The sequence below is a fragment of the Streptopelia decaocto genome (genome assembly GCF_964273445.1).
Source record: "Streptopelia decaocto genome assembly, chromosome: 9".
Classification (NCBI taxonomy): domain Eukaryota; kingdom Metazoa; phylum Chordata; class Aves; order Columbiformes; family Columbidae; genus Streptopelia; species Streptopelia decaocto.
The window spans coordinates 12,123,763-12,140,621 of NC_138664.1; the positions used below are offsets into that span (position 1 = coordinate 12,123,763).

Consider the following 16,859-nt stretch of genomic DNA (forward strand, 5'->3'; position numbering starts at 1 on the left):
TGGTTCTATATCAAATAGATTTTAGGGAAACCCTTGGTGTCACCTGTTCAAAATCAGTAAACTGAGGACTGAGGGAATATCTGAAACATCTCTCTGTGTCTTGGCTGCCTGGGATGTGTCGGGGAGGATCATCACTCACCTTCCAAGCTAAATATCCTTTCACCCAGAGCATCCACGATGTCTTTGAGCGCTGCTTCATCCGTGACATTAAAGAAATGCTTGTCATCAGGGTCGCTCGCTATAAATTTTATCTCGTTCAAAAAGGCTTCAGGATTGATTCCTCTTCTGTTATAATAACCCAAGACCTAGGTTTGAAATCAAAATGCAAGACTCACGGATTTGCATGTGATAGAATCAGAGAATCATTTTGGTTGGAAGAGACCCTCAAGGTCAATGAGTCCAACTGTTAACCCACCCCTGGCACTGCCCCATGTCCCTGAGAACCTCATCTCCACGTCTGTTCAACCCCTCCAGGGATGGTGACTCCACCACTGCCCTGGGCAGCCTGTTCCAATGCCCGACAGCCCTTTGGGGAAGAAATTGTTCCCAAGATCCAATCTCAACCTCCCCTGGAGCAACTTGAGGCCTTTTCCTCTCATCCTGGTGCTTGTTCCTTGGGAGCAGAACCCGACTCCCCCTGGCTCCAAGCTCCTTTCAGGCAGTTCAGAGATCAGAAGGTCTCCTCTCAGCTCCTGTTCTCCAGCTGAACCCCCCAGGTCCCTCAGCCGCTCCCATCACACTTGTGCTCTAGTCTCTTCCCCAGCTCTGTTGCCACCTCCATTCGCTGACAAAAGGTCCCATCCCCCCACTTACCGCTACTGCATATCTGGTGACATTGTCCTTCTCACTGTCCTCGATCACCTTCTCCAGGTCTGGGCTGTCGTGAGACTCTCCATCTGTGATGACAATCATTACTCTCTTTGCCCCTTTCCGGCCACCTTTCTGAAACGCTTCCGAGCTGCAATTGAAGAGATGCCCTGGGCTGCTCAGCCTCGCCGGGGGAGGTCACAGCTCCCACTGCCCCACGCTCACCAAAACCACCACAGCTGCTGAGACGTGCGTCTCATTGCACACATCCCAAAGTGCTGAGGCGTCTTTGGTGTGCTGCTAGCCCCTGGGGAGCTGCCATCGGGTGTGGGACTCAGGGAAACATTTTAGGGCTTTAAAAAAGGATTTTTCCACTGATGGAGTGGGCTTCTTGCAGGAGAGGAGCCTGTAATTCAGCAAAATGCCCTAAATCTGCAAAAAGTTGAAGGAGCAGGGACTTGTCCCAGATAATCACAGAATCATTTTGGTTGGAAAAGACCCTTAATATCATCAAGTCCAACCGTTAACCCACCCCTGGTACTACCCCATGTCCCTGTGAACCTCATCTCCGTCTGTCCAACCCCTCCAGGGACGGTGACTCCAGCACTGCCCTGGGCAGACTGTTCCAATGCCCAGCAGCCCTTTGGGGAAGAAATTGTTCCCCAGATCCAACCTCAGCCTCCCCTGGTGCAACTTGTGGCTGTTTCCTCTCATCCTATCTGTTGGATAACAGAGATGGAGCTGTGGGTCGGGGCTGTACCGAGCTCCGAGGTACGTGACAGGTCTGCAAAAGAGCTACAGTGCCTGGGGCAGATATGGGGTCACATTTGGGGGCTGAGAGCTCAGTTTTGGGTGCTTTCAGGATGAAGATGCATTTTCACAGTCTCCCTCTGCACCCTCCTTCTGGTCCAACTGCAACTGAGAACAGGGCAGATTTGCAAAGCATTGTTTGTAAAGCACCAATTAAGGACTGAGCCTTTTTGCAACATCATTTTTAACCTGGTGGTATCCCCTGCTTTCTAAGCATCAAGGAAAAGTGAAGGAGGAGAGAGGAAAGAAAAACACACAGTGATTTAAAATTTGTTATCAGGAGGAATGGGAAGGTGAATGATTTTTACCGAGCAAACTCTATCCCATAGGCTGTCCTGGTTTCTGTACCTCCTCTTTGCTCTATGTGACTGGCAGCTGCTACCACATCTTTTACAGACCTGTAGTCATTTAAATGGAACTCATGGACGACATCTTCTCCATACTGAACAACTCCAACCTGGGGATTAAAGGAATATCACAAAGGACACCGGCAAGGTATAGCAAGAGCCTGTGACATGAGCACGCTTTGTCAACCACACGAAACCAGTGAAAATCAATCGCTCTGTCCAGATTTGCTCCAGTTTTCCCTCTATGGGACTGTTGAAAATGCTGGATTTTATTCCTCTTCTCTGCCAGCTCTCCCCCCTGCCCTGCCATAATGGGTTGGGGTGATGCAGGTGTGCTGCGTCCCAGTGCAGACCCACAGCATCGCTAAATGGGACCACATGGGGGTTATTTGTGCAAATTGTCGAGGATGTCCTTGCACAAACACCTGCCAAAATCTGCCCACAATTACTGATAGTACGAGGATGGAGAGCTCTTCACAGCTGCAACAAGCTGCCTCTGCACAGGGCAATATTTCTGTATTTCCACAATTTCATCCTCCCCATGCCCAGTCAAGAGGTGGGATGCTGCTCTGTCCATAACTCATTTAGGAACATTCATGTGAGCATTATTTCCGTGGGCCTGGCTTTAAAATGCAGACATGGATAGCTTATTTTCAAAAAGCACAGTGCCAAATTACAGCATATTGGCATAAAATGTTGAAAACAGCCCCGCAGGCATGGCCAGGGGTCTTGGCACGACAGGGGGTGGGACACACGAGTTGTGCAGGGGCTTACTTGTATCTGGCCAGGGCCGATATAAAATTTTTTCAAGATGTTTATCAGGAAGTGCTGAACTTCAACCCAAGGATATATGCTGTTTGATCCATCCAGGACTATGATTATGTCCATGTAAGTCTGGCATCCTGTGAAAAACACACAGCGTGTTATTGAAAAGACCTTGGCAATGCTCTCAAAGGGGAGATTTACAGCTTCATTTTTCACAGTCAGGTACTTGCTCTTATGATTTGTTTGAAAAAAGAAAAAAAAAGTCTTATTTCAATCATTCATGAAGACTCTTCGGCTTTAATAAGGGAGAGAAGCCACAAACATCCTGTCTGCTGAGGAAAGACTGGATAACTTTCTAAGAATAACACTCAGTGATACCTTTTCTGATTCAGATTTGGACCTTTATTTGGTCTAATATAGTTGCATATTTCAAAGGATCCACCCGCCACTGCTCCCGCCAAGCGATGCTTCACCCCGAGTCACTTCTCAGCCCTGCCTCTACTTGCCATACAATACAATCTGGGCATTTCCTCCCCTTCCTGTCAAATCCTCAGTGATGATGCAGCCAAAAACCCCAGCGAGGACCCCAGGACTCAGCTCCACAGTATGAGCCGCCAAGGATTTAGGCAGCCGACTGGTTTTCAGTGGGGAAAATTGCTCAGCATCACCTCTCTGTCTTGCTTGTATTTTAAAATATTATTTAGAAAATATGCAGAAACCCAGAAGATACTGAATTTTCCAGTGACAGATATTTAGTGGTTGCTTTTTTCACCTCGGGTAGGCATTTATATGTCTCACCACCTCCATCCCCTGCTCACCCCAGGACCAAACCCAACCCTCTGCATCTCACCCACTAGATGATAACACTCTGATCGTTAACCACCTTGTCTCTAAAAAAAGCAATTACCCATTTGCAGCGAGGTCTAAAAGCATCTCCTGGCTATAAAGAGAGAAGTGACACTGAGAATTGGGTGGTGGGCTCTTCCTTTGCCACCTCTGCATCCCAAAAGTCTGTTTTCCTGTGCCCTGCTCTATGCCGTGAGAATTAATTGACACCAAATGGGTGATGGAGCTGGGGCATGGCACCCTGTGCCCAGCTGGGGCAAGGAGCTTCTGGGAGCCCCAAGGGTGCAGGACAGGCTTCTGCAATATCTTACCATCTCCAGGAAAGCCAGGAAGCTTATTTAATACTTTAAAATAAAATCACGCATCCAAACTTACAAATTTGGGCCAAAATATTCAACTTTGAGTGAATGAGCTCTTTGTTTTGTGTGGCCAAGTTCTGAGTTCTTTCCCTATTTTGCCTTCCTAGCTGTGCTGATAAAATATTCTGGATACTTTTATTTCTGGTTTTGGAAGAATAAGGTATTTTTTGTCTTCCCTGGGTGTCAGTCAAAAGGAAAATGTTTACCAGATGTCTGTGTACGTAACCCCCTTTGAATCACTTCCCTGCAACCATTTCCTCTGCTCTCTTGCCTTCTGCTTAAACACTGACATCGCTTTGTTTTCTCAATGGGACTGAAGCGATTAGAGAACAGAAATTCCCTCTGACTTCAAAGCCAGGGTTAGAGCTGCAGGGCAGATTGTTTCTCATACTCTGCAGAGCTGGAGCCACCGTCTTGGAGAACCTGAAGTTGGAGTTGACCCGGGAGCACATGCCCGTGGTGTAGTAGGAGCTCCCGCACTCGTGGGACCAGAGAGGGCTGCAGGCCTGAGGGGTGGAAAATAAAGCATATAATGCATATAAAACAAACAAATGGCCACTTTTTAATTGTTGCTTTGCAAGGTTGTCCTCTCCTTTGGCATCTTTTTCCCCATGGAAAATGAGGCTTCTGAGCCCCGCAGTGCATGCAGCATATGTATAAATACACGGAGCAGTGTATTTGCATGATGTACCTGCATGTTGTTTTGCATGCTTTGAAATGCTTATGTGCATGAATCTGGTTTTGCATGCTTTTACATGTTTATGTACCTGCATCTGGTTTTGCATATTTTTACACACTTATGTGCATGCCCCTTGCAGTGACGCCCCTTCCCCCCCCGGCCCAGGGAGGCTGTGCTGAGCCGAAGGCCCCGTTCCTCACCAGGAAGCTGTTGTCTTTGGGGTTGGTAGCCAGGCTGAGGCCAAGGCGCATGTTGTCCTTCCTCTCCGAGACGTTGGAAAGCGTTACCCGTCCTTCAGAGAGAGGATGCAGTTAGGGACAGCTGCCGGGCAGGGATGCTGGGCACCCAGCCCACATCCCTGTGGTGCTGCCCGGCATCTCTGGAGCAAGAGGAAATGCCGCTGAACGCCAGAGGAGAGCTGTCCCTGCCTGCTTACACTGCAGACTTTGTGCTTTTGGGTTTTTTTTTTTGAAGCAGTTGTTAAGATAAGAATTGTTTGGGGTTTTTTTCTTAGATGCCACAACAAAGAAACAAAAAAATTCTTCTAGGGAGTGAAGCTGTGAGGCAGAGCATCTCTCACGCAGTCAATCTTTAGGAAGAAGCCCCTCTGAGCTGTCTAGCATATCATCTTTTATTGCTGGGCCAGCAGGCATTTAGCGGCTGATTTATCTTTGTTCATTGCTTTTGTTTCCCATGTCACAGCCCAGAAACTGGGAACAGCCCCCGGGGCAGTCCTGTCTTTCTGTTACCACCAGTATCATTGAGCTGTGACACAACTGCTGCCTGACCTGGCTGTTCCCCCCTCATCAGGGGCTCTGGGTGATGCAGGTCCCCACAAGTGAGGGCTCCCCCTTTGCCATTTTGCCTGAGAAACAAACTGAGAAGGAAGAAATTGGGCAACTAATGGCAAAATTTGGGAGGTTTCATTGCCCATGGCCTTTGGAAGTTTCTTATCACACAATCCTAGAATATTTTGGGTTGAAGGGACCTCCCCAGCTCCCCCAGTGCCACCCCTGCCATGAGCAGGGACATCTTCACCAGCTCAGGTTGCTCAGAGCCCCGTCCAGCCTGGCCTGGGATGTCTCCAGGGATGGGGCATCCACCACCTCTCTGGGCAACCTGGGACAGGCTCTCACCACCCTCAGTGGAAAACATTTCATCTTCTTGTCCAGCCTCATCTCTGCTGTGTGCTCACTGTCATCTTAGCATTCCCCCAGGGCAGCTCCGTGTCTGGTTTTACTCAAATGGCCTCAGTGGATTGTGCTTAACTAGACAAGTTAATTGGGAAAAAAATAGAATAGGATGTGCTCATGGAAGTGATCTGTTCACTGGAAACTAATTTCCAATGGAAAAAAAAAGATTGTTTCTTAGCAAGATTCAAATTTACACTCACAGGAAACTTATTTCCTTGAAGAATCTCGATGTTCTCATAGCAAATGACAAAAAAAAAAAAAAAGAAAAAAAAAGGAGGATAAAAGAAAACAAAGTTTAAAAAATTTTCAGCCAATCAATCAAATATTGCAGATGATCCAAAGTTCCTTCTCTCTTATCAGTTCTGGTAGAAACCCATGATAGTTCAGATTCATAATGATGAAAAATAAAGTGAGAACAACTGCTCCAATGTTCAAAAAATCCCAGACTTTGCCCCCAAATCCCAGCGATGTTCCTCAGGACCATGAGAAAGTCCCCGGCTCTCACGTTGCCTGCTGAGATGGGGACATGCTGTCAAGCGTGACACTTTGGGCAGCAAAGAGGACTTGTTCCCTCATGTTCCCTCATGCCCTGCACTGCCCAGCTCAGGCAGGGCAGGTCCCCATATTGCAATATTGTGCTGTTGGCACAGTTGGTGCTGGACCAGCCTCAGAAACCCTGAGGAGGATCTTGGTATCTCCACTGGGGAGATGGGATTGGGATGTCTGGGGGACCAGAGCACTCTCAGGGTCTCTCCTTCTGCAATGATGGGGCTGGGTGACAGTTTCCCAAATACCGAAGCTGCAGGGACAGGCTGGATGTTGGGAGCGAAACTTGCATGTGCCCAGGAAACCTACTGCAGTGGGACATCATCCAAGCACCCCCAGAGAGGGATCAGACACCACCATGTGCAGGCAGGTACTTGCTAGTGGGACCATTATCCACTGACAATTTTATCCTGTTTAATCTATGTTAAACAAATAACTTTTTAACTTTAGCCCAATTTTCTTGATTTTACCCTGACATTCTTAAAGCTCAGCAACAGGAGCGATGCGATCATATAAAATAGTTCCTTATCTAAAAATCTTCCCAAACCACACAGTCCTCATACTTTTGGGGACAATCTGGGCAATGCAACAGGGTGCATCTTCATAGACCAAAGCAGTGATAAAAAGCGCTGTGTTAAAACCCCCCAGCTCCCCCGGTACCTAGGTTGAGTTTGGTGCAGTTGCTGTGGGTGTCACTGGTCACCGGGCATTTGTAGACATCTCCGGTCTTCTGCTGGCCATTGGTTTCATAGGGAGCTCCCACCACCAGCCTGCGGGAGAGAGGGATGGGAAACATGGGAACAAAGCCACAGCCACTGCTGGAGGGAAATAAAATGATTCTCAAGCCCAGAATCCCAGTACATGTGTCAGGAGGTGTCCGGAGGCCTGACCTGACTCGGTGCAAGCAGGAAAAATCACTATTTTGACTTCTTCCCATGAGAGCAGGCAGCAATGAGCCAGGGACGATGACTCACTGCTGCTTGGAAGTAATGGCCATCAGATGGAACTGCGGAGAACAAATACCTGGTGGTGAGCAAGGTCTGAAAAACCATCTGATGGTGCAGGGAGGAGTGAGGGACTCCCCATCACCACCTCAGCTTGTGGCTGGTACCATCACCAAAACCCTCAGTACCCATTTGAAGTCTCATGGTGGGCACGGCTGGCCCCAGGAATAGAATCATAGAATCATTTTGGTTGGAAGAGACCCTCAAAATTGAGTCCACTTGTTCCTCCACCCCTGGCACTGCCCCATGTCCCTGAGAACCTCATTTCCACATCTGTTCAACCCCTCCGGGTATGGTGACTCCACCACTGCCCTGGGCAGCCTGTTCCAATGCCCAACAGTTCTTTGGGGAAGAAATTGTTCCCAAGGGCCAACCTCAACCTCCCCTGGTGCAACTTGAGGCCATTTCCTCCCATCCTAGAAGGAAGGAGGGGACAGAGGTGTCACTTCTCACTGCTGCTTCATGTAGGAACCCTTCCATGCCTCTGGTGTCTTCAGAACACAGACATGTACAAAGAATTCCTGCCTAGTAATAGCCCAAGCAACAGCAAGGAGCTGGTTCGGCAGTGATAACAAATCACACTGGGATCTGTGGGGAATTTTCCCCACTAAAAATCTGAAAAAGTTAATTTCCAGGAGTTTTGCTCCAGCCTGGAGTTGTTCACTGATAAGCAGCCCAGAGACGTACATCAGGATCTCCCAGCTCAGCAGCAGGTGAGGGTGTTGGGCATCTATCTGTTCTTTAAAATAAGAGGAGTTCGTAAGAACATGTGTACCTGCCAAGGGTGCAAGCCACTAGTCGGGGTGTATCTGGGACATTGCAAGCATTTTTCTCCCTATTTCTTCTGGACTTGACCAGGATAGTACAAAACCAAAGGAGGAAGAGAGCAGGACCTGAGGAATGTGACCATTCCTTCCAGGCTAGTTCAAAAATACTCCGAACCACGGGTTACTGGCACCTTCTGCTCCCAATGTGTTAGCCCCAAAATAAATCTGCTCCATTGCCCTTTTTTTAGCTTTCAAAATCCTATCAGTGGATGCAACTGTCCGAGGCCGGATCACCAGATAAACAGGACATCTTTTGTTCTGTGTCACTCTACCCAGCAGCTGGCAAAGCAGCCGTCCCCAGCCCAGATGTTCCCTGTTAGACCAGAAATGTTCATTTTTTAAAAAATGCTGCTTCTACAAAGACACTTAACACTCATTCTTTTATTCCACCACTATAAAATGGAATTGCTCACAAAATTAAAACCTCCAAAATCTTTGCAGTGTTTAAGGATTCTGATGGAAATACTTCCTGTCTTACAGCTTCATTACAGAGATTAATTAGGGGAAAATAATAGTCACCTGGAACTGTCCCCAAAAGCATCCAGAAGTTCAGGGAAGCCTGGTACCTTCTCCCTGACCTGTACAAGTTGTTTGCTTGTGTCTCTCTGCTGCAATATCGATGCCCATTTGCTCATGGTCAGAGAGGGGAGGAAGGTGGAAGATGTAAACTGTATGAAAGGGTGTGGGAGCAGGGAGAGAAAAAGGCCTTGAAGATGAAAGGAAATAAAGGCTGAGACACCTCAGAAGATGATGTTCTCATTTTTAGATACTTCATTCCAACAGAAGAATTTAACGTAAACAGGATTGAACATGAACTTCTCAGAGCAGCTCCACCTTGGTGCCCTCCCCATTTTGATTACCCGCCAAGTGCAGGAAAATCTCAGCTGAGACTTTCCCATTAATTAATATTCACATATCACTATTATCACACTATCCATTAATAAATATTCCCACACACCAGCAGTTATTAGGTCGAAGCATCTCTTTCAAACACCAGACGACTACAAACCACCCATTGCCCCAATTCCCCAGCCCCACCTCAGGGCTGGAAGCTCAAAGAAAACCCAAATATTTACAGCTGCTGCCATGAATGCAAAGAGGTTGTGGAGCTCATGAAACCAGAATTTTTGTCTCTCATAGACAATGGCATTGTTTTCCCTTTTCAGTTAAATTTAAATGATTCATTGGCTGAAGCTGTCAGATTCTCATGGAAACTTGGCAGCTTGGGAAAAAGGCTTTTCCAGCTGTTTGAAAGGTGCGGGTTGCGGGGATGCTGTAAGTGTTCCCTGAAGTCGGCTGTCAAAGACACTTCTCAACTCACCAGTTCACAGGTTGCTTGTAAAGCTGTTCCTTTATTTTGTGGTTTGTAAACCTGTACTGTAATTCTATTTTTTTTTTTCCTAAAAAAAAAAAAAAAAAAAATCCCATCCCAAATCACCTAAATCCAATTGGAGCATCCTGCTGCAGCAGGGACCGTCCCCTGCTCCATCCCGGTTCTCCTCATCCCCATGGTCACCCCAAATCTCCCCCCTTGCACTCCCTGGATGTTTGCAAAATTCCCCCAGTTGTGACCAGATGCTAAATAAGCAAAGTCCTCTGCAAAGAGCGAAGCAGCAGGCCCTTGCGTCACGGCTTGGCTAATAAACGAAGCTTTAAAAGAAAATAAGAACCAAACAAGCCCGCCCTCGCCTTCCTTTTCATGTGCTCCTTATGGGGAAAACAAAAGCAAAAAAAAAAAAGGGGGGGGGATTAAATATGAAAAGCACAGACTGCTCAGAGCAACATGTCTGAGGACATATTTTTAACTTTCATCCTGGAAAAAAAGAGAAAAAAATGGACAACCAAGCTGTTGGTGGAAATACCCAAGGAGCCTCCGCTCTGCCTGTGCAGTGAGGGGTGGAAACTCAATTTCTGCTTTGCCAGCAAAGCCCCAGGCTGGTCCTTCTTCCCTGTGTCCTGGGGATGGGACAGCTGTGTCCAGCACCACACGCTGGGCAAGTCTCACAGCAAACTTCAAAATGATGAGTCAAGCTCCATTTGCCTTTTTTTCTTTTTTTCCCCACTACTTTAAATGATTTCGTTGCACATGCACATGAGCAGTGTGCACAGTGCTGCTAGCACAACAGGGCAACACAAAACCTGAAATGCTGCCACACCTCAGTGTCTAAAGCACTGAGTCACAGCTGCTCAGCACCAACTGGTAGGTTTTTTTTCTCCTTAGTCAAAACATTATCTGGCGAACTTCCCTGTGTCACAGACATTAATTCCTGCCAGTTATCTCAGTCCTGAATCCAGTAAACTATGTTTGACTGGAGCATATCTCCAGGGAAAATGACACTCCCTGATTTGCAGGCATCAAGTGATGGAGAAGCCAATACTCCCCTGGGAAATTTGTCACAGAGTTCAGTGCTTAAAAGTTCATGGCAGTTTGGAGGTTCTTCCAGGTTTCCACACTGAGACAGAGGGATGTCCCCAGCATCCCCTCCCCAGGAGTGTCCCACTGCCACCAAACCACCTCCTGGCTATGGTTCTGCTTCATTTCTTTAGTTTCTGTTTATCTTCATTTATGACCTTAAAGGTCTTTTCCAACCTAAATGATTCTACAATTATTCTCTATTGCATACATTTTTAATTCCTGCTTATTGCCACTAAAGTGCTGTTGGTTTTTTACCTGCACTGTCTCCTGCCAGGGCTGTATTATCTTTACCTGGAGGTAGTTCAACCCCTCACCCCATACACATGATGATCCCACACCCCAATCTAAGGGTCCCCTCAAGACCCCTCAGCCTTTTTGCATCCAGCAAATTCCTGTTTTTTTAAGGGAATAACCCCCCTGGGCACAGCAGCCCCCCCGGGTGCATCACAGAGAGGTTGCAAAGCTCATTTTGAGCCTTGGGATATTTTGATTAAATGGAAAGAAATCAGAAAAGGAAGGTATGTCTAGCTGGTGATCCGGGAATGCAGGGATTTGGGAGGAATGGAGAAGAAACTATGTTTTTCACAGAATTTTTCAATCAATGGGACACTTAATCTCCTGCAAGGCAAATTCACTTGCAGTTAATTTATTCAAGATGGAACTGGATGAAGAAGTGATTAAGGAGGTTCAGGAAAGGGAGAGTTCAGCTGTGGAAAAGTTTAAATGGGATTGGGGCTCTTTGGAGGGAATGTGACAGAGGAATGGGCTTTGAAACGTTCTTCTGCACATTGGCAACGGTGGAAAAAATTGCTTAGTGGGAGCCCAAGGAGAGGCAGAAGAGGTGGAGGAGTCGAAGACATAGAGGCACAGGAGGATGTGGGACCTGAAAATGAGCCCTTGGTCTGACAGCAGCTTTCTGTGCAGCCTCTAGCAAATCATTATATCACTTTCTGGTTATTTTTTGATCTTTAAATGCGAGATAGCTCTGCTGAAGAGCACAGGCAATGCAGGATGGCTCTGCTGGTGGTGATGACCCCACCACATTGCATAGGCAACAATGGGCAGATGCTGTCCTGGCCAGTTCTGCTCACCACGAGCAGAGAAAACTCACATGCCGGTGACCAAGGGCCACCACAAAAACACTACTGGGACAAACAGCTGCAACCAGGTGTCCAGTGAGCTCCAACATGGTCTCACGGAGGGAGTTTGAGTTTATGATGATTGTATTATTAAAGTCAGATCCAACCCTTAGCACTGTCCAAAGCCCAGGGAGGTACAGCAGGGACATCAGGAGACGACAAACTGCTTTTTTTGGTCTCTACAGAGCAGCCACACAGGGCAGGGACAGCCAGGGAGGGAGCTTGGGGCATCTAGGAGAGGAGTGAGAAGAAATGCTGGGTCTGGGAGCACCAACAAACCTTCCTGACATGTGCTGGGTTGACAGCATATTAAATAATATCAGTTGGGTACATTTAGCAGGCAGTTGTGAAACAGCACGGTGCAGAAAGCCAGGAGTGATGCAAACATTTGCTTTCCCACCTGGCAGCAGCAAGATGTTCCATCAGCCCAGGGTGCTTGATGGGGGAGGAGGAGGAAGTTGATGGTTACAGCAGGGAAGTATTTGCAGTGTCTGCATCAGGTTTGCATCACCCTTGGTGAGGGACAATGTGCCCAGGCCCTGCCACCCAGGAGAAGATGCTCCTCCTGGTCGTGGTTGTTCCATCCACATCCTTCTCTTCTGCGTGAAACATCATCTCATCCTAATCCCTTCCCGAGCATCTCCAGCCCCAGCACTGCTTTTTGGGCTGACGTCCTTCACACAGCTTGGGGGGGTCCCTGCTCCAGCCCCCGCCTTTGGGCTGACTCATTTACCAACCAGCCATTCGGGCTCGTTATTTAGCAACAGTTGCATGGGAATGTTACACACAGACTGTTTTGCCCACCTTACAAATCATCCCTTGGCAGAAGCACTCCTGGTGGAGGTGTTAGAGCCTCTTGCTCACTCCCAAGTCTCCCTGTACTCCCCAGTTAACAGACAATCTATTAATGACAAAGCAGCTGCAGTGCTCCATCCCCACACTGAGTTTTAGGAGATTTCTCTCCCAAGATGTACCACATCCTTGCTCTGAGGTTTGGGTACCCTCTGCAGGCAAACAGGTCCAGACACTGCCCAGCTCCTGCACATGAGCTTTTTCCCTATCCCTGTCCCACCTTGTCACCTCTTGCTCAGGATTGCCTGGAGAAGTCCATCCATCTGCCACTGCTGCACACAAGCACCCTTGTTTTTTGTTTTTGTTTTTTTTTTTTTTAAGGCTGATAAATGTTTTTCCTGCTTTATAACAAACCCTCTCATTGCAAAATGAAACATAAACACTGCTGTAATTTAACCAGCTGTTCGCGCACTGAAACTAGCCGGGAATGGATGCTCCTAATTACACAGCCCATTCCCGCAGCACGTCTGCAAACCCCTCCCATGGCCAGGCAGGGCCAGCGGGCCACATCCCCATCACGCTGAGTGGCCACGTCACAGGAACAGCCCTGAGAGACCCAGCACCAGGACATGGGGACAAGCAGCATCTGAGCTCTGCGCTGCCGCAGCCATGGCAGAGAGCAAAATTACCAGCTCTCTCCTTAAAATAGCAGATGACGGGTGCATTGCAAAACATGTCCGAGGAACTCGCAGAATATTGTGGTCAGAAGTAATGATACTTTCTTATTTTTTCCTGGTGTAATTTTTTCCCTTTTACTTGGGGATATTGTAATAAAGAGGTGTTTACAGGCGAGGCCCGTCAGTGACTCTTGGCCCAGCTGTGGTTTCCAGTGCAGTGTTTGGAGCTGCTGGTCGATGCACACGTCTGTCAGGACTTGTGTGATCTCTGGCTTTCTTCTGGAGGTTTCCAAAGCAAATGCTGATCTGGGGCTGTGGTTCTCACCAGCTGCTTCTTGCTTTTTCCTCAGTCTCCAGTTATCACCAGTTAACAGTGTTTGGGGGGGTGTCCCACCCCATGCATTTCTGCATTGCAGGCACTGTTGTCTCCAATATCACAGCTCCATCCTTCTGCCTTTCAGTGTGCTCAGACCAGAGGACAAAGGCCCCAACCCTAAATAATGAAGATGCAATTGCAAGGGCTTTTTCATGGGCAAATAACATGGGATGCAAAGGAGCAAGACCCCCTTCCTCCATAGACATTTTCATAAATAAGGCTATAGATATTTTACAGCATGTGTAATGTGATGGCACAGGCAGGACCTGGTGTCCATCCACCTCCAGACTTCCCTGGTCTCACCAAAGGAGGGATCTTAGGGCTGCTCCTGGATGCTAACACTATGGTGCCATGAGAATGCTTTAAAAAAAAAACTCCAAGGAGACGATTTTCTGGGCCCTGGCTGCTGAAGCTCATGCTTAATGGAGCCTCCTCCAGCTCTTACTAAAGATCTTGGTGCATCCTAGAGAGGGAAGCCCAGCAATCATGGAAAGCAAAGGTAGTTCAGGGAATGCTGTCCTTGCCACAGTGGTTTGGAAAGCCCCAAATCAACCCATAGGGGTGGGACAGAGAAAAGTTTCAGGTGCTTACAATGGGGAAGGTGAGATAGAGATGCTGGGATGCCCAGAAGCTGCAGGGCAGCTACTCTCCCTCTGAGAATTGTCATGTAGCCAAAATTCCCCATTTCTGCACATGCCTCCCATTGGTTCCCTTGCAGAAAATAAAAATACCAAGTGCTGTTTTGCTATTTTTGCTGGACAGGGTGGCCAACATCTTCTTTCCTCTTCCTCACAGACTGAGAAATTGTGTCTGGGTTTGTCTGCAAGGGGAGGTTCTCCTGCAAGCCCCAGCTGTACAAACCCTACAGCAAGCAACACCACACCACATCTATTTCTCAGATTTGACCAAAAGTTTTCTAAAAAAATAAATATAAACAGAAATGAAAGGGCCTAACCTTGCAGCTGATGAAAACTGACACTGGGATGTGTGATAATCACACTGTTTTATGTCAAGGAAGATCCATCCCAGGTATGTCAGATGTCCTGTGTCCTCCAAGGTGCCCTGGGAAGGCTCCAGGTAAGGACAGATCAACCTGCAGAGCAGCCCCCAAGAGCCTAGCAATGCTCACAATAGAACCGATGGATTTTCTTTAAAAACAGGCCATAATGTGCCAAAAAAGGGTCAAACCCTAAACACGGGAGATGGGGTGGGCTGCGACAGCATCCCTCACCCTGTGGCCCTGGTGCGGTGGGAGGGAGAGCTGGGAGCAGATGCGATCCCTGGGCCGGAGGAATGCTTTGCAGTTATGTACCCTTTCACCAAAATAATCCGAGCACTCGGGCACGGGCCAAACCACAGGAGAATTACAGCCAAGAAAGCCTCTCGCAGTAGTAGGGAAATAGCAAACCCTTTAACTGTTTTTCCAGATCAGCACAATTATAGCTTTAAATCCACCGAGCAGATATTTTTTTTCCTCTGTTCTCCCTCTTTTTTCCCTTTGGCTGCGTTCAGACTGGAAACGTCATGTCTGTGCCCGGAGCAGCTGTGGGGATGGGGGGTTAAGGGTTGTCCCCCTCCAGGCACCCCTGGAAGTGGGTGGACAGCTCTGGGGTGTTTGCAAAGTGCAAAACTGTGCACAGGGGTGTTCCAGGGGACCCAACCCTGCTCCGAGGCTTCCCAGTACCCCTGTGCTACAAAGTAGGGCTGGGACAGCACGAGACATGAGCTCAGGAGGGAGAGAGCAGTTAGAGAGCACCCAGCACCCCAAATCCTACATCCAGTCCCCAGCTGTGCCACCTCGCCAGCCACATCAGCAAAACCCTGGCCTCAGCCAGCTTGGGAATGCTGTATTTATTATTTTTACAGCTTCTGAAGGCTAATGGATGTTTATTCCCAGGGTTTTCCTTCCACAGCCAGATCTTCTCAAGGTTCATTTTTTACACAGCTGGTAACTTTCAATCCACAGACAGAAGCCGGCGTGGGGCAGGAGTCCCTGCGTTGAGCATCAAGTCAGCTGCCATCTGCCCTGTAGAGCCAAAACCCACCCTCCAGGCCCCTCTCCTGCTTCTGTCCTGGACTGGCTGAGTGGCAATGGGAAGCCAAGGGCAGGGGTTGGTGTGTCCTCCAAGGGAACGGGTCCTGTTGTCCTTCCTTAGGGAGTGACACAGTTCCTGCTCGTGGGATGACGGGGAGCAATCAAGACAAGTAATTGTGAGAGTGAAGATGAAAAATGGATGGAACATTTTTTTTCCCTTTTCTTTTTTTTTAAACCTGATTTTGGACCTCTAAGAACGTTTTCTCCCCAAACTCAAGGTGATTAAAATTTCTATTTGCTGCAAACATCCATGTGCAGCAGAAGGAGAGCACATATGGGGATAGGAGCTTCCACATTTGAGGGACATGAATCCCATGTGCATTTGAGAAAACTCTTTGTATATTTGAACACACTATTTTGCCCAAATAAATCCATCCACACCACCAAACCTGCCTGGATACACATGATTCACACCTTAGATACCCTCAAAATGGCATGAGCCAAAGCATGACTTGGGACAGAGGAGCAGCTCCAGGCCAACTCAAGACTACAGGTCAACACCACGATTATCTCTACCCTTACAATTCTGTTTCCTTCTACCAAAACTCCTGCCAGGCCACTATACCCCAGCAAATTATTCCCCCAGGTTTCACCTGAGATGCCCATCCCTGGGTACTGGGGATGCTTGGACCCCGTAACACCAGGTACTGCTTGCCCTGCCTACACCAGCAGCTGCTGCACGAAGCTTCATTGCACATTAAGATGAATTTCAGTAGCCTGTTGTCATTTTTTCCATTCACATACTTGGAGAAAGCACTTGGGTTGCACCTCCAGCTTAATGAAAAAAGGAGAGAATGTGTTAAGAAGGAGATCTGAAAGCCACTCGGGAAGACAGTGAGCACAGAAAGACACCCCAGAAACCATGAGCTTCTCGAGCACTATATATCCAAGTGTTTTTTTTCCTCTGGAGTTAAATAATCTGAATTCTTTCCTCCCAGATTTTCCACTATCAGGGTTACAGTTACAGCCCCCATGTGAAAATGATCTACCGTCCTCCCTCAAAGGTTAGAAAAAGGGAAATAGTTACAACTGAAAATACACCTAGAGAATATTAGATATAAGTTTGTATACACTCAAATATGCCTCTACACACACAAGCATATATATAAATATACATAAAAGCTGCTTTAAAACCCTTCTAAAACCATCCACACTAGCCAAAAGCAGCATTAAAAGACTCA

The 16,859-nt window shown here is 47.7% G+C and overlaps 1 protein-coding gene across 1 annotated transcript in view; it reads right to left on the reverse strand.

Moving 5' to 3' along the window:
• Positions 1-16,859, reverse strand: part of ITGA11 (integrin subunit alpha 11) — a 47,541-nt gene that overhangs the window by 20,270 nt on the left and 10,412 nt on the right. Inside the window, exons 3-9 of the mRNA XM_082060565.1 lie at positions 7,013-7,122; positions 4,814-4,905; positions 4,326-4,440; positions 2,739-2,866; positions 1,926-2,074; positions 814-958; positions 140-305 (exon numbers count right to left, since the gene is read on the reverse strand). Coding sequence (XP_081916691.1) covers positions 140-305; positions 814-958; positions 1,926-2,074; positions 2,739-2,866; positions 4,326-4,440; positions 4,814-4,905; positions 7,013-7,122 — 905 coding nt within the window. The remainder of the gene's footprint in view (positions 1-139; positions 306-813; positions 959-1,925; positions 2,075-2,738; positions 2,867-4,325; positions 4,441-4,813; positions 4,906-7,012; positions 7,123-16,859) is intronic.